An 18,574-nucleotide genomic window follows, 5' to 3' on the forward strand; every position below is an offset into this window, starting at 1 on the left:
ACAGTAACAGAACAACAATGTAACTGGCAATAAACATGCAAGTAATACACCATAAATGTAGAAAAGCACTTAACTGGCTGCGAAGCAGCAAAGAAAGAGGAAGTGTTGTCCTCTATGGTGGTTTATATAGTATGTACTCTCTATGGTTGCCTAAGGGCTCATGGGAGTTGTAGTTTGTTTTTTCTTTACTATGTTCCTATTGGCTGCTGTTGGTAATCGAGAAAGCATAAAGCATAATCTGAGTATCCTGTCCTGCCATAGAATTCCAGTGGCCATGCTTATAACCTATTTCAGGCATGGTCAAACTTCTTAGTGTATATACTCCCACACTTGGTGAGGAACGCCCCTTCTTTTTCCATCCTTGGTATTTAAAACTCGGTAATTGCAAACTCTTCACAATTTTTTTAAATAGTCCGCCTAATTTGACCCATTACGATATTATAGCGCAGGGCTAGATGAAAATTGTAAACATTTTTACTGCACGGTAAAATGTAGATCTGGCCATGGATGTCACGTGTGAGCTCTGGTGCCACTTGTGGTGTTCGAGAAATCACACTCAGCGCGTGGCGCCTGTAGCTGTCGACCCTACGCGTCCCGTGAGAGCCGCAGCCGGTCCGATGTACCGCGGCCTCCGCTCTCCCCGCCTCCCTCTTCCCTCCCACAGCAGATCCCCGCCTCCCTCGTCTCCGGCCGGGCTCCCGGCTGCTGCTCTGGAGGCCTCCCTGGACACCATGGCAGCCCACATGGCCTCCCGTCTGGCCGCTCAGGAGGAGGCGATCCGCCTGCTGACCGGGGAGATCGGCCGCCTGACGCGGCAGGAAGAAGCGGCCAGCAGCCCCGGACTGGAGCTGCTGCGGGCAGAGAACGAGAAGCTCCGCTACCGGATCCTGCATCTGCAACGTAGCCTGAAAGCCGAGCAGGAGGCGGGGCATGGCAGCCAGGCCTCACCGGCCGACGCCGCGGTGCTCCCGGCTGGCGAAAAGCAGGTAGGGTGGAGGCGGAGTCCAGTCCGGGGAGGTCCCTGCACCGGCAAGTCACAGCCGGGGAGGCACGGAGCAGAGGCGGCAAGGAGACCGCAGGGTGTAGGGATGCTCTTTAACTCCCAGTCCGACATTGACCATTAACAAGAGAGCAAGGTGGCATGTCTGACCACAGGCAACGCGTGTGATGGAAAAATAGCAACGCATCATCTCTGTACAATGCGGGAGGCACTTTTGCGTCACAAGAAGGGGGAGTGACGTTTGCCAATTGACTGGAACGTTATTACAGAAGTGAAAAGGAAATAATTTAAGGGATAAAGTACCCCCTGCTGCAGTGCTTGAAATGGAAAAATAGAAGTGCAGGTACTCCTGTAACCAGAGTACCTGCTTGTTTCTGAGAAGTGCCGGTACTCCCCAATTAGAAGTATTACGTTTTTTCTTAAGGAGTGCAGGTACTCTACCCCTCAAAATAAAAAAGTGCTGGTACTCCGTACCGGCCCATTTAAAGCACTGCCCTGCTGCACATTAAAATGATATTGCAAGACCTGAGGAGTTCCATAATCATAGAGGAACGATGCCGAAGGCCAAGTTCCTCTATAACGTTATGGAACTTCAAGCTCACTTGCAATAGCCTTATCATGGACACCAGTGGGTACTTTATCCCGTATAATATATATTCACACAATCCCCTTTCCCACAAACCACGTAATGCTTTTCTCTATCAAAGGAGCGCACATTTGTTTCCCTCCGCTTCTCATTGTAAGCTATTAAAATAGAGTAGAATAAAGAAAATCAGTGGTCTGTTTTTGTTGCTTTAAACAACTGCTTCAATTGTGCTCCGTGAATTCACCTGTCTTTCACCTCAGCTGCTGGTAGAAAGGGATTGTGATGTGAGAACTCAACTGTAATAACTTTATAATTGTTAAGTTCTGACGCAGTTTGTTCATAATCAGCTACTAAATGTGTCACTAGTCTCTGATTATAAAGAGATTGGAGGCCTGCATTTATTTAGGGATTACAGAATCCCATGTATTATATCAAAAAGTAAAAGCTTGGCAATCATGTCAGAATCTAGGGAGCGGTCTATAGGCCTGTGGTTCTCACCTGTGTATTAGCGTCTTCTAAATATAAATAACTAAGCTGTCTTGATTTTAGTCGTCAAATGTCCTGTCTAATGAAATAAAGGTAAATTTTTGCTCTCTTTGATCCTATTGCACTCCCCGGAAAAATGTGCTACTATCCTCAAATTAGGCGTCTTGTTAGGGTTATGAAGCTCCATTTATAAATGCAACTCTGATATGTATGTCATCAATTGACGCCATATTCCCCCTTATTTGAATAGTACGTTCTGCTGTTATTGTATTTTTTAATTAACTGGCCTGTGTGTAGTCTTGCTACCAGGTAAGCACTGACTGTATGGGACATATGCTTTGATTACTATTTGGTAATCTTCATTACTCTCAAGTTGTAGCCTTCCATGGCACAGCCCTTGCTAATGAGGCTTCTACTGCAGTGCGTAGACCATATTAATTCCCTAAAAACAGAAAATCTGCGCACTATATTGTATTGTAATTGCATTTATATTGTGCTTACTACCCCTGACGAGGCGTCAAAGCGCTTTTTCGGAGATTAGCACGCTACTCTGGGACCCATAGAGGATCAGTGTTGAATTAGTATAGTAAAACATGCAAGTACATTTTAAGTGGTGGATAGGTAGTCAGTTATTTGGATTTGGAATGATAGCAGAAGGATAGAGGAGGACAAAGGTTTGTATTTATATAGCGCTTGTTGACGCACGTTATTCAGGAAGCCTACAAAGGATTAGTGGTGAATTAATATGGTGAAATATGAAGTAATTTCAGTGGTGGATATAAGAGTGAAAGATTTTTTTTTAGGTCTTAGCAATAGGAGGAGGCTTTTGGATGAGTAAAAAGGAGTTTAGGAGGGGAGGACTCAAAGGAAAAAGTTTAGAAAGGTTTGTTTTAGGGGATCAGTATAGCGAAAGAGGTGTCAGATGATGCAAGGAGGGGTAGAGTAGGAGAGAGTCTAGAAAGGGTTATTTTGGCAATCATAGTAGTGGTATTGGGTTTGGGATAAATGAGAGAGTGGATGTGGAGGATATATTGACAGATGTATAGGATGAGAGAAAAGGTAGTCCATTGGAAGGAGTAGTAGAAGAAGTTTGAGATGAGTCAGAAGGTTGGGCTAGAAGATATATTGAGCCAAGTATAGGCTGAGAAATAGGGTAGTGCATTGGAAATGCTAAATTAGAAGAAAGTTATAAATATATAGATCCATAATTACATTGAAAGTATATAGATATATAAAGGAGGTAGGTATATGTAGATTAAAGATACTGATAGAGGCACAGGATGAGAAATAGGGTAGTGCATTGGATATGCTTTTTCAGGAGAAAAGTAACAGACACACAGATCCAAGTACATGGAAGGTACATAGATGCACAATGGAAGTATGTACATGTAGACCATAGAAGATTTTTATTTATTTATTATTTTTTTTCTCTCAACAACATCATTATTTTACATGTTTAGAAACAGAATGGAGGCAGCACCAAGTATGAAGTAGACCAGGACCACGTAGTATCAAAAATAAATTTTCTTTTATTTTTTCATTTATAAGACAGCCAACGCGTTTCGCTCCCCAACCATGGGAGCTTCGTCAGGGCTGAAAGCAACACAGAAATACACCAATGTTAATGACACATACTAATATAACATTTACAACCAAAAAACAGACAAGGTTAAAAAATACATTGAAGTTGAACTTTTGACGAGACGAGATGGCAATACTAAAAAGGGTCACAATATCAATCCTATATTTTTAAGAGACATCTTGCATTAAATCCAAATATACAAACACAAAAGTGGTGCAGCTCAATGATTTGTATAAAACATTGGTAACCAGAACCAAATGTGGCCAAATGTAAAGTGCCTCAGGTCAGACAAATAAAAATAGCCATTGAATAAAACCCAAGTGAGCAGAGAAGAGAAAGGAGGAAAGCAAGGGGGGGTGGCCCCTACAAGATCCCATTCCGAAAAGTTATCTCATATGGAAAATATGTACATGCACCCATGTACCAGTGACCGGGCCAGAGTTGACACTATACAAAAAATGGTTTCACCAAGGGTGTTATCAGATCTTGAAGCGACGGAATGACGTCAGTGAAAATTGTGTCTTTTACTTATAAACCCTTGACGTGTTTAAAACATTATCCGGATATCAGAATTTTGATATAGGGTAAGGAGTTTTGGCGCCCCTTAACACTTTTTAGGGCTTGATCTCTGGACCATCTCTCATATACTAAATAAATCTTTTGTACCATTTTCAGCATCCGTACTGTTTTGGTCAAACGTTTTCACTGACGTCATTCCGTCGCTTCAAGATCTGATAACACGCTTGGTGAGAACATTTTTTGTATAGTGTCAACTCTGTGTCAACTCTGGCCCGGTCACTGGTACATGGGTGCATGTACATATTTTCCATATGGGATAACTTTTCGGAATGGGATCTTGTAGGGGCCACCCCCCCCTGCTTTCCTCCTTTCTCTTCTCTGCTCACTTGGGTTTTATTCAATGGCTATTTTTATTTGTCTGACCTGAGGCACTTTACATTTGGCCACATTTGGTTCTGGTTACCAATGTTTTATACAAATCATCGAGCTGCACCACTTTTGTGTTTGTATATTTGGATTTAATGCAAGATGTCTCTTAAAAATATAGGATTGATATTGTGACCCTTTTTAGTATTGCCATCTCGTCTCGTCAAAAGTTCAACTTCAATGTATTTTTTAACCTTGTCTGTTTTTTGGTTGTAAATGGTATATTAGTATGTGTCATTAACATTGGTGTATTTCGGTGTTGCTTTCAGCCCTGACGAAGCTCCCATGGTTGGGGAGCGAAACGCGTTGGCTGTCTTATAAATGAAAAAATAAAAGAAAATTTATTTTTGATACTACGTGGTCCTGGTCTACTTCATACTTGGTGCTGCCTCCATTCTGTTTCTAAAGTCTTTGTCTGGATTTCCAGTAGGACCAAACCGCAGCAGGTCCTGGAGGTTATCAGCACAACAATAAATTGGACATTTGAGGGACATCAGAAAATAGAGGTGCTGGCTGCCAGATCCGCTGTGGAACTTTTTTCTTTTTATTTTACATGTTTATACAAAGTGATACACAAAGATAGGTACGTATCTATAGTGGGGAAAAAATGCTTGTATACAGAGGGATATGCTGTAAATTTCTGTTTGAGTAGTTTTCTGAAGATAAGGTGGTTGTCGGTGGACCTTATGTTGGGGGGTAAAGAGTTCCATAGTTTGGCTGCTTGAACAGAGAAGGATGTGCCACCCTCTGTTTTTTTATTTTATGGTGGGATTTTGAGGCGAGATGCTCCTTTAGAGCGGAGGTTCCTTTGTTGAATGTGTTTGGTGATTTTATTCCTGAAGAAGAGCGGTTCCATTCCATGTATTGCTTTGTGGGTGGTACAAAGCAGCTTGAACGTGGATCTTCTGGCAACCGGTAACCAATGCAGGGCTTTCAAGGCAGGGGAGATGTGGTCTCGCGGTTTGATATGCAAGAGTAGTCTGGCAACCGAGTTCTGAATCCGTTGTAGTCTTTTCATGGTTGTTAAAGGTGATCTGTGGTAGAGGCTATTGGCGTAATCGAGTTTGGACAGAACAAGGGAGATGGTAGCTTGGACCTTGTGTGGAAATCCCAGAGGAGGGAAAATTTGTTGCAGCGTTTTTATAGTAGCAAAGCTTGATCTTGCTAGTTTATGCACTTGGGCATTCATCAACAGCTTGGAGTCCATTGTCATTCCGAGCTTTCTTACTTCCTTCGATACTTTAGGCAGTGATCCCAGTTCATCAGGCCAAGCGGGTTGTAATGATTCCAATCGCCGCACGTGAGTATTTCAGTTTTTGAAGCATTCAATTTGAGATGGCTCCAATCCTTACCCACTTACTATCTTTAATTACATTAACAGTTTAGATTCCAACCTGTAGGAGGCCCAGCTTTCTTTCAGTATAGCCCTCAGCAACTGATGTAGTTGATTCTTCCAGGGACTCGTCTCACCTACGCAGCCTTACCAAACCCACCCCACCGCTACTTATGCTCATTCGTCAGCCATTCATTGTAGCATCAACTTCATTTAGCAGCAATTGTCCCCATTTTCAGTTCATTTCCCTCTTTTTTCCCCGTTTATTTGATCCCCCCTGCTATTTTTTCAGGCCTTCTTTGTTTGTCCCTAATTAACCCTTGCTTGGCCTTTGTCAAATCTGGCCTCCAGTGGTTTCAGTGGATGTTTTTTTGTGCTGGCTTCTTTTATTTTGGCTTAAAAGTGAACGTTGACGTCACCTTGCAACTTCCTCGCTTGGTGCAACACAAGGCTTTCATAGTGCATGGTGCAATGTTCATGCCCTAGTGCAGGAGCCTTCATTCAGCACCCCCTCGCGTCTTGTACAGAGTAGCATTCAGGTTCCTGGTGTGCAGAAGTAGGTATATGCTTTCGCTCAACTTAAATGTGCTGCTCATCGTGACAGTTGGTATGAACATAACTTGTTAAGTGAGCCATACCTATACATTCTTAACTTTCGGTTGTTGGCATCCATCATCAATTTGTAGTATCGGGTTCCCAAGGCCTACATGTTCCGAAGATAACCCACTTACATTGAAAGAACTGTTGGCACGGAAACTGAAAAGTACAAAGAACAAGTTTATTAAGACCCCATGGGGTGGTGGTACATTCCTACAGCACCCTTCGGTAATGCAAGAAGTATCACCCCGAACATCGGTGTGACCCGTTCTTTTATACAATATGCAGGTAATAAAAAGATAGGCGGTACAGAGTTACAGAGCAGTATGTACATATATGGTCATTTTTGGAACACAGCCAGCTCATTGGAGGGGTTACAACCCCGCTGGTCAGTTTGGCGGCACATTCCTGAGGGGTGACTGGTCAGTTGAGACTGTGCATGTACAGGCTTGACCGTTACTAAAAATAGCCTGTTGCTGGGCAAACTCGAGTGGTCAATGGTACGGACAACGGACTAAAGGGCACGCTGGCCACGAGGCCGCTCATGATCTAAGATGGCCGCCGTAACAAACAAGATGGCGTTTCCAAGTATAGCCAAGTTTAGCGGGAAAACGTGTAGCACAGCTAAGCGCTAACTCGGCCATTGTCAAATTACGACAGACGACCCTTTTAGCGTTTAGCTGAAGCTACCTCATAGTGAACATAGTCAGGGTGTTCATCTTCTATATCAATTAGCATTATTTGGGCTACTTCTTTATGAAGCATCATTTTGTTGTGAGCAAGAGCTCGTCTTGATGGTATGCAAGCCGATAAGCACATAGAACATAAAGCTGGGCCACATTGAATACATAAGCATACGAAGAACAGTATCCCCCCAATGATGCATAAAATCGTTAGCAGTTTCCAACCCCAAGTGGTAAGCATTGACCAGAACCACCCTGAAAGAGTCCAAGTTCCATTGTCCGGGTGTATTTCAGCAGCTATCTTATGCAATTTCGAAATAGCGTCATAAACAGATGGTGAATTGTCAGGTACGTATACACAACAGCTGCTTCCGATAATTCTACATGCCCCCCCACGGTCAGCTAGAACTACATCTAGAACCATTCTATTTTGGAGCGTAACAATCCTAGAAATCTGGAGTTCTTCCGTAATATTTCCAAGTGCAATAGCAGTATCATTGGCTACAGCCTCAACAACACGGGTCAATCGTCGTATTTTCCGACTATTCAGAGCGGCCCCCACAAAGGAAAACAGTCCTAAATTAAAGCCACATATTGCTGTAAGGCAGTATCAGTCTGGTCGATATCGTCCAGAACAGCAGTCCGTTTGACACGATTCAAAACAAAGTCGTGATACAAAATATAATCATTATGATACATTGGCGGGGCGATGAATACAGGGGGTAGTGCAAAAGATACATAACAAGTGCCTAACCATCCCAACGGAAGCTGATGATAACCTTTCGTTCCACAAATGAAATAAGTGTTGCGAGATGCTACAAACGATATGCCATTCGGGCTGTCAAAGGTAAGTGTGGTGTTGCATTCACTTTTCCCCACCGGAATTGTACCTTTATTGCGTATACACAGATCAGCTTTAGTAGCAATGACGTTAATAACATGTGAGCTAGATACATTGAGGTTCCGTTGATTGCTGTAAACACGTGGGGCAGATGCATTATCGGGGCGGTACTCCTCCCATTCAAATCGAGTACCCTCAGCTCATGGATACCCATCCCTGTCGTGATAACAAATTTTATTCAAACGGAAAAGCACCCCCCCTTTTGTTGGCCATCTCAAAGTGAAGAGAAGAGTGTACCAGGCATTACAGGATCCATTATGTGAAAACGGGAGAGGAATGAGTGGAGTGCCCCCTTTCTTCTGGTGCCCAGGCAACATCCCACACACCCAACAATTAGACGTATTTGTCATGTTATGCGTATGATGCAGAATCTGAATAAAGCTATTGTTCAAATAAGTCTGTCGGTGCCGTTCTTCATGGTAGGGCAAGGTGAAGTGAAAATGTTCAGATGGAGCCGGGGTAGTTGGCAGCAAATGTTCACGTGCAGGCACCACGAGTTCAACTACCCAGGCTATCACTGCTATTACTACAATTGTCAAGGCGAAAAGGATGGCACCAAGTATTCTTTTGTCTCGTGATGCGGAAGACGCCATAGTTCAAAAAGTTCTTAATGTCTCAGATAGTTCCAAAGTTCACAAAGTCTCAAATGTACATATGTATATACCTAAAAAAAGAAAAATACGGTGCTGAGCTCCGAGGTAGCCGTTGTTTTCTTCTCCGGGGTCAAGACGGGTGTCGCTACTCTTGGCAGAACTGATCCCCCCCCCTTGAGATTCCCGGTTTCCGTTTCACAAACCCCAGAGCGGTAACCAACCAGTCTCGAAAAACCAAAAAATCTTCGTTATCGTGGCCGCAGATTATAGCGCTCTCGTCCAGAAACAGTGTGGTCCGGGAAGGCTCCCTCAACTTCGGCCGACGTCACAGCTGGGCTCTTTTCTTTCTCCAGAATCTCCTTGTAGTCGGTCAACACAGCAGGATTCACCAGATCAGGAGAGACACGTCGGCAGTGGGTTGAGTGCACCCACCGCTTTCTATTGGTCACTCGTACAGCTGTTCGAGTCGCTAGGAGGACCTGCTCGGGGCCACGCCACCTCGGTTCCAAGCTGTTCGCCCTCTCAAACGACTTGACCATCACAAAATCTCCAGGACGGAGATTGTGAGCCTCTCCAGCAGAGTTGTCAGGGAGTGCTTCTCGAACCTGTTGATGAATAGAAAGCAAATCATTTGTTAATCGTGCCAAATAGTCATTCATCATTATACAAGGCACATCATGTATCAATCGCGGCTTAGGCACTCCCCAGATGTTCATCGGCCTTCCAAACACCACTTCATATGGTGTGAGGCCAGGTCGAGAGTGGGTTACTGATCTGAGAGAGAGTAATGCTAGCGGTAAGGCATCCGGCCACTTCAATGACGTGGACGCCACAATCTTAGCCAATTTTAGTTTCAATGTGGCATTGTACCGCTCAACAAGACCCGCTGACTGAGGGTGAAACACAGCGTGAAACTTCTGCTGGATTCCTAACCCTTTTAGCACATACTCCACAATTTTCCCGACAAAATGAGGCCCATTGTCGCTCCACAAAAATTTGCAAACTCCAAATCGAGGGAAGTACTCCTTGAGCAACACCTTAGCTGTTGTCAAAGCTGTATTGTCTTTCGTGGGGAAAGCCTCAACCCATTTGCTAAAAGCGCATACCACCACTAAGACATACTTCAGGTTGTTGCAACGCTCAAGCTGGATATAGTCCATTTGGAGTACCTCAAACGGTGCAGAAGGTGGAACGAACCCTCCTTTCGGAGTATGGGTCCCTTTCGCAGGATTATGTTGTAAGCATATCAGGCAGGTCTGCACTACTCTCTTGGCAGTATTGGCAATCTCGGGATGTTCCCAAACTCGTGTCAACAACCGAGTGATCGCCAGAGATCCCACATGTGCTAGTCCATGAGTCATCTGAACCATTGCTTGCAAGTAAGCTGCAGGCAATTTCCATTTCTCCATGTCTTTGCTTCTCCAACAACCCTCATCATCTAGCACCCCATCTACTGCCCATGCCGCAAGTTCTGCTTCAGTCGCTGATTTCTGGATGTCTAGTATCTCTGCTCTAGCATCATACCATCGCTCAGCTTGTGATTTTGTTACGTACATAGGGGAGTCAGTTAGGGACATAGCTGTTTGTCTCGCTATGCTATCTGCAAAGGCATTTCCTTGGCCCACTTTATCAGTGATCTTTTTATGGGCGCTGCATTTAATGATCGCTACTTTCTTCGGACAAAGCAATGCGTTTAGGAGATCACGCACCAATTCTCCGTGCATAATGTGTACTCCATGAGAAGTTAAAAACCCACGTTCTCTCCAGAGTAGCCCGAAGTCATGTGCTACTCCGAAGGCGTACCGGCTGTCTGTGTAGATGTTCACACATAGGCCAGCACTCAATTCGCAGGCTCTCGTCAAGGCTATCAGCTCTGCTGCCTGAGCTGATTTTTGTGGTATTCGTGCTGTTTCTACCACTGTCTTAAGTGTCGTGATCGCGTATGCTGCGGAAGTCGTACCATCTGGCAGCCTCAAACACGATCCATCAACCCACAGTTCCCCATCCACATCTGGAATTGGCATATCCTGTAAGTCAACACGACCCTTTGTCTGTTCCTCAGTCAGGAAAACACAATCATGATGCTTTTCTTCCTGACCCTCCTTGACCGGATAGGGCAATAAAGTGGCAGGGTTCAGGGTAGCACATCTTTTTAGTGTGATATGTGGCGCCAAAAGTGTAAGCTCATATCCTGTCAAACGTGCACTCGTGAGATACTGGGTTTTCGTCTGATTCAACAGGGCATCGACTGCATGGGGAACTAACACCAACAATTTGTGCGATAAAACGATTCCCTCACTCTGTCGTATAGCTACTGCTGTTGCTGCAACTGCTCGGAAACACCCAGGTAACCCTCGTGCTACAGGATCAAGAAGCGCCGAGAAGTATGCGCATGGCCTCTGCTTGTCCCCGTGTGCTTGCACTAACACTGATAACGCGCACCCATCTTTCTCGTGCACGTACAATGTAAAAATCTTTGAATAGTCTGGTGTACCTAACACGGGTGCAGAGCAAAGAGCCTGTCTCAATTGTTCAAAAGCATTCTGACATTCATCTGTCCATTCAAGGGGCATTGGTGTCGTTTTAGACAGTAACGCTAACAAAGGTTTGATAATGTGCGAAAACCCCATAATCCACTGTCTGCAAAAGGACGTCAAACCTATGAAAGCACGTACATCTCTCTGAGTGCGGGGGACTGGTGTGTCTAGAATCGCCTGAATTCGATCTGATGTTAATGCACGCCCCTCCTTAGACAAAAGATGACCGAGGTAGGTCACCTTGGGTCTACAGTATTGCAACTTTTTCTTAGACACTTTATGGTTATTCTGAGCTAAAAAAGACAGTAGGGCAAGTGTACTTTCCTCACATTGTACATAAGAATCCGCAGCCAACAAAATCTCATCCACATACTGGATAAGGGCTACTCCATGTTGCAATACAAAAGAGTCAAGCTGTCTTTTTAAAGCCTGGCTATAAATGCTAGGACTTTCTGTGTAACCTTGGGGAACACGACAAAATCTATACGATTTATTATTTAACGTGAAACCAAATAAATATCTGCTATCAGGATGGATGGGAATGGAAAAGAACGCATTTTCAAGTCAATAACACTAAAGGTCGTTGCCGTTGGTGGCACCAGTGTAAGCAAGGTCGTGATGTCAGACACCACCGGGTATTGGGGAATGACAATTTTGTTAATTTCTCTTAAATCAATAATAAATCGATAGACTTTGTCGTCAGTATCTTTCTTAAGGATCGGGAGAATAGGGCTGTTGCAAACATTATAGGGGACTTCCTCCACTACCCCTGCAATGATCAAATCTTGAACAATGTGTGTCAGAGCAATTTCACCTTCTTTAGAGATCTTATATTGCGGAACACGTGGCAAAGAGGCTCCCTCTTTTACAGTAATCCGAATAGGTGGAATAAGCATCTGTCCCACATCCGTATCCGAGGTTGCCCATAACGTGTGAGGGAGAGAGGCTAATGCTTCAATGTCTTTAATCGTGAAAAATCTGTGCGGATCTGGGTAGTTGTCATTTAAAATAACCCGCACCCCTTCGGGAGCACAGCGTATCGTTGCTCGAAAATATTTAAGCAAATCAATGCCCAGAATATTATCCGGGGTATAAGGTGACAACAAAAATTGGCCAAAACTGAAAAATGTATCGAGACAGAGTGCAAGAGGCTTTGATAATGGGCTAGGAGTGGGTGTGCCATCGAACCCTACACATGTTATCATATCGCCAGACAGGGGAGCCCTCGGAACCAAATTTTTAGACAAAGCGCTACGAGTAGCTCCTGTGTCGACTAGAAACTGATCAGTAGAACCCAAGATGCCCGCTGATACATATGGACCACTCTGATCTACTGGCACTTCAACTGATTCCGTACCCCATCCTACGCAATCCTATGCATGTACATAATCCTGATATTCCACATTCTCGCCCTCTGATATCTGATACTGGTTCCGTCTATCAAACGTATTCCGTTCATCCTGGCCACGGCCCCTCTCTTCAAACCTGCTACGATCACCTCCACTACCTCTCGCTCCCGAGTAACTTCCCCTCGACCTTCCACCTCCTCTACCACGCTGACTACGCTGCTCACGAAGTACCGGACAATCATCAGCCCAATGTCCAAACTCCTTACAGTAAGCACATTGATCCTCCGCTATATCCGTACGCCCGTACGACGCATTGCCCCCTCCTCGTCTGCCTCTATCATTCCCTCTAGATTGCGTTCCGCGAACCTGTGCCAACATCACCTTCGTTTTCAACTCCTTCGCTTTCTTATCAACACTTTCTTTAGCCTCCAATTCCTGCCGCTCATAATACTGAGCCATAGTTAACAAATACGCAGGGGTCGCCGTGGCCCAGGAACTCTCACTCAATTTCAATCGCTTTGCAATCTCTGGTAGGAGATTAGCCACATACTTATCTACAAACAAATGCCGACCCGTATCATCTGTTAAAGATTGCCCACTGTAATCATGAAACGCCTCTTCGAAGCGTGTAAAGAAATCTTAAACCGTTTCATCTGGCTTTTGTTTGCACGAGGCTAACATGGTCCAATCGATCTTTTTAGAAGGTACGAGCGTTTTTAATTTATTCAAAATAGCCGCCGGGAGGTCTTAAAATCAACTGGCAAGGCTTACATGCCGGTTCCCTATCTAATCAGCTGCATTTATTTCTTTCCATGTTCCCCCAAGTATTGTTTCATCATTATTTTTACGAATTTGTCTCCACATATCAGGCGGAAGAATTAACCCAAAAAACAGATCTATGTCGACAAGAGTCATCACACAAGACGAAATAGCCCCTTCCACCCCTTCATAGAATGCTGACGGATTTTTACGAAGATCAGATAAAGAATTTTTCAACGCCATAACATCTGCTCTATTCCAAGGCGTATACACCCAGTTATATATAAAATACCCCTTCGCATCCTTTGACATTTTATCATCATCTGTACCTTCCCCTTTTGGTGGAACATACAAAGGTGCGGCTTCACGCATAGTCATAACATGCATTGCAGAACTCTTATCTGAACCCCGGAGAGAACACTCCTTAGACTGCCCATTAGACTCCGGCCCGGACTCCTTATTCTTTCTCCGCTCGTCCCGCAATCTGGTAGTCTCATCTCGCAGCTGGATCAGTTGCTTGTAAAGGGCATCGACATCTGCAAGATCAAATATACCTTTATCCAAATTCTCACGGTGAACTGACACAACCTTAGGTTCTAGCGTATCTGAAAGTTGACGATATGCGACAACAACTTCATCTGCCAAAGTAGCCAAAAAATACAGTAATTCTTGTTCTGTCCAATTACCCCTTTCAGTAACAACTTCAGACTGAGAAACAAAATTTGTATTCACTTTACGAGCCCAACTACGTAAATGTGCGGATCTCTCTGCAGAAAACCTGACACCAGATGCACCCTTCTTTCCCGGCTTATCCTGTCCGTCGTCATCTGAATCTGCAGTTGGAGCCGTAGGCGAAACGTACGGAGGCGGTGATCGATCTAGCAATGAAAAATCATCAATTTCATTATTAAGGACAGGATAAAGCGGTTGGCGAATAGGGAATTGACCAGTCGTTTGCAATTTACGTTCCCGTTCCTCCCTTTCTTTCTTCTCCGGAGCCTCCTTTTCCTCAAGCTGTAAAGCCTTATCACGAGGAGCCTTGCGCTGCTCTTTGTCCGCCAAGGCAACTTCACGTTTCATTCGCTCACGCACCGCTTTCTCCCACATTCGTACACAATCAAACATATTTTGTCTAGACCTTCGTTGAAACAAACATTGCTCCACAAACTGTACTTTACGCAAATCGAACGACCCATGTAGAGGCCATTGCAATTCAGGATCCGATTTAGTATACTTATTCCATAATTTACTGTACATTATAGGGGGAAGGCCAAATTTGATATACATTTCACGATTTGGTGTTCCTTCTGGGGGAGCCGGCTGTGCTTCCGCTAACCTAATTGTGGTACCATTTCCAAGACAGCACATCCCTCGGAGTGTGCTTAAAACAGGCATGTTCAAAAGGTATCACGAAAGCGTGATACCGTATAAAATGGCACTTACAGTACTTCACACAAACGTGCCGCTCAGAGGAAAAAAAACAAAATTAGAGAAACATCTCTACATGCCTGCCTATGTGAAGTGCACTACACATATAGATTCAAAGTTCACAAATTCACAAATGTTAGCTAACTCAAATCAAAGTCATAGGTCATAGAACTTCGGCAAGCGTCCGAGGACTACCTTACCGATCACAAATCATAGAACTTCAGTAAGCGTCCGCAGACTACCTTACCGATCACAAATCTTACCCAAAGTCTCAAAGGTCCATATTCCAACTGCCAAGGTCTTTTAACCGAATCAGCCAAACGGCACTTTATCCAGCAACGCAGACGATCGAGAACTCAGTCGGAGACCGGCGCCACCTGGAAGGTCAGATCAGAAGGAAAGGAAGAAACACCGCGGGTGCCAAGACTCGGGTCACTCAGTGGCAGCGTACGCGTCCATGGCGAGTTTCCAAACCTTCGTCACGACCTCTCCTTCGGGCATCTGAGTCGCCGATGAGTCCCTTCGTGGTCGCCAATTTGTTGTATCGGGTTCCCAAGGCCTACATGTTCCGAAGATAACCCACTTACATTGAAAGAACTGTTGGCACGGAAACTGAAAAGTACAAAGAACAAGTTTATTAAGACCCCATGGGGTGGTGGTACATTCCTACAGCACCCTTCGGTAATGCAAGAAGTATCACCCCGAACATCGGTGTGACCCGTTCTTTTATACAATATGCAGGTAATAAAAAGATAGGCGGTACAGAGTTACAGAGCAGTATGTACATATATGGTCATTTTTGGAACACAGCCAGCTCATTGGAGGGGTTACAACCCCGCTGGTCAGTTTGGCGGCACATTCCTGAGGGGAGACTGGTCAGTTGAGACTGCGCATGTACAGGCTTGACCGTTACTAAAAATAGCCTGTTGCTGGGCAAACTCGAGTGGTCAATGGTACGGACAACGGACTAAAGGGCACGCTGGCCACGAGGCCGCTCATGATCTAAGATGGCCGCCGTAACAAACAAGATGGCGTTTCCAAGTATAGCCAAGTTAAGCGGGAAAACGTGTAGCACAGCTAAGCGCTAACTCGGCCATTGTCAAATTACGACAATTGTAGTTCATGACTACAGTAACTTATTCAATGCTATACGCACCTGCTCTGTCCTGTGTTACTATCCCCTAAAAACTTTGCTTGCTAAGAGGCATAAAAGCAGCAGAGAGGGCTATCAAACTGTTGAAAATTCAGACAAGATAATCATGTATTGCTCTAAAGTTTCCATCCTTACATAAAGACAGCACACAATCTCATCCAAAAATATTACACGTCTATACAATTATTATGGTTAAAAACCTCATGAATATACACAAAACAAGTGAAATCATGTCTCTCATTCAAGCACAAGGACCCCATGGTATGCAGATGATGTATCCACCTGCATTCTATTTGCAAGAGCCTGCTTTTGGCGTTGTTTGCATTTTATGGTAATGGGGTTACCACATCTTCAGACAGATCTATTTGAATAAAGAACATGCTACAACTGACTTGTTTCCGCTTAGGAAGATACGCTGTTGTGGTGCTCAGTGCAAACCCTGAAACTTAAGAGTGTTGATAGAAAATGTAAGTATTGTCCCTACCGTCCTTAAGGCTACTAAGAGAAAATTGCTGTTACGCACCCATATGTTGGTGATGTTTTACTATAAGTTTACTTCTAGTGCCTGTCTTTGATTTTAAGTGTCTTGATGGAAATGGGGTAAAACGAATTACAGTGGTGTGTCACGGAGCCTATACCTTATTAAAAGCGCTGTTGTGTAGGTTACATTTTTATAGGCACTTACCTTTCCATGTTCTTTCATCTATTTTATTTTTAAATAACAAAAAAAAATGCCGTATGTGCTCTGTATCCTCCATTAAGTAGTGACTCGTTGATGTTTGAGTATTGTATTTCAAGATTGTCTTCCTCTTTTTGTTCATACATTGATATTGTTCCTGTCAAGTCTCACTACACATCTTTGGCCTTTCCATCATCAACTAATGTATTTACTTTCAGCTGTATGTCTCTTTATTCCACATTGTTTGGTTCCATGGTATTGTAATTCTAACATTCTAACATGAGTTTATTGAGATCTGTGAGGGCCCTGGCTTATTCCTTTTTGTTGGCATCCGCCCATATCTCGAGTAAAGTTGTGGAATGAAAGGGTGGTAATATCAGTATGGCCAGTAGGACCCTAGGTGGTATGTTATCTCTTGAAACTTTATGAACTGTGCTGAAGTGTATGGTCACACTTTTCATGTAAGTGTAATGTTAGCATTTTCATTATTTCAGAAATCAGCTCAAAGTAAGAAGAAAAAAGAGAAGAAGAATGAAAAGGAGGTTTTGGGTGATTCATCTGGAGAGGTATGGCAGCTTATCCAGTTCAGCTTGAAAGTGAGGGGAGAACTGTGTTATTAGGTAGTAGACCTCTCCATGACCAGCAGCATCTTAGGAAAGTGGAAAGTCGGTGGCAATTGATATGCCAGAAAACAGAGGTTTGATGAGAAAGTCTACCTATCTGAAATCCAAAAACTTAGAAAGCTGACTACTACAAAAGAACTAATTAACACTGGCCACCAAACCATCTAAACACCCCTCTGTCTGGTTCATGTTTAAACGAATACATGACCAATACATTCATATCTTAATAGACAAAATAAACTATTCTAGCCATCATACACTTGACGTTGAAGCAACATTCCCTGCCAACTCTTAAATATAGCAACTTCAACCCGCTTCAGGTCCCAAATGATTCTGAATATCAGATAACTAGTAAAGCCAAAATGCTATCCAGACTAGGTACCTGTGGCAAAATACCTCTCTAGCATTTAATGCATATGCATACTATGGGCAAATTGTCTCTAGCTCACCAACCCTTCCATGATGCACTAAAATTAGGTTAAATATGGCTCCTATTAAAGCACTCACTTGACCCTACACATTAATACTGGTATGGGCCTATTAAAATCAGTCCTTTCTTGGAAAAAGCCACTGGAAATTGTGTAGCTGACTAACTTTAAGATCAACTCCATCACAAACTTATTAGTGGAGTACCAGACAGGTTTCCACCACGGGTGCATTACTATCGCTACTCTCCTGGAGTTGATAACAACCTCCAAATACTGGACGATGTTGCCTTTTGCTGGTTACTTCTGTTGCATCACATTGTTGGTTGATCTAATTATTTAGCAAACTTCTGGAAAACACTTTGGTCTTTTACAGGCTTGGAGGAATGAGGTTTTACTCTTACGTGATCTATCAGAAGCAGTTTGTCTGGCGAGAGGCATCTAAATCGATGTCTTCCTCCAGTGCTTTTGACCTAATCGAAACAATGGCTGCTGCTAACATCACAGGAAAAACGTTGCTGTTTGTCAGAATGCAGATGACAACCAGCTTTACCTAAAATTATTCTCCAAACTTACATCCACGAGAATTTTAATCTAATTTCACTTGATGGCCACACACAGCTTGAAATCCATAAAATACATGCTTGTCCTAAGAATCTGCAACTATGTGAAGTCATTTGGTTTCCTTATCAATCCATGCTCATCTTTAAATATCAAAAACTAAATCTGCATAAAAATCTCTGAAAAGCTGCTCTCCTCATTGCTGGCCCCACCCGCTCAGTAATATGAAGGCCTTTATCGCAGTTCCTAATTTCCTACTCATGTACAAATGTAGTGCTGTAACAACTATGCACTGGAAATGGTCTACCTGTAAACACATCATGAATGGATCAGCTTCCCTCTCAGCCAGCATCT

General features: G+C 43.7%; 1 protein-coding gene across 2 annotated transcripts in view; it reads left to right on the plus strand.

Annotated features, from left to right (window-relative positions):
• The first annotated feature begins 592 nt into the window (after window positions 1-592).
• LOC147733803 (threonine--tRNA ligase 1, cytoplasmic-like) overlaps window positions 593-18,574 on the plus strand; it is a 242,167-nt gene continuing 224,185 nt past the window's right edge. Inside the window, exons 1-2 of one of the 2 annotated variants that reach the window (XM_086958397.1) lie at window positions 594-986; window positions 17,106-17,177. In XM_086958397.1, coding sequence (XP_086814523.1) covers window positions 618-986; window positions 17,106-17,177 — 441 coding nt within the window. In that variant the 5' untranslated portion in view covers window positions 594-617. Of the gene's footprint in view, window positions 987-17,105; window positions 17,178-18,574 lie in introns of both variants that reach the window. The other variant, XM_086958398.1, reaches the window with a different exon arrangement.

Source organism: Lissotriton vulgaris, chromosome 2_1 (genome assembly GCF_964263255.1).
Source record: "Lissotriton vulgaris chromosome 2_1, aLisVul1.2, whole genome shotgun sequence".
Taxonomy (NCBI): domain Eukaryota; kingdom Metazoa; phylum Chordata; class Amphibia; order Caudata; family Salamandridae; genus Lissotriton; species Lissotriton vulgaris.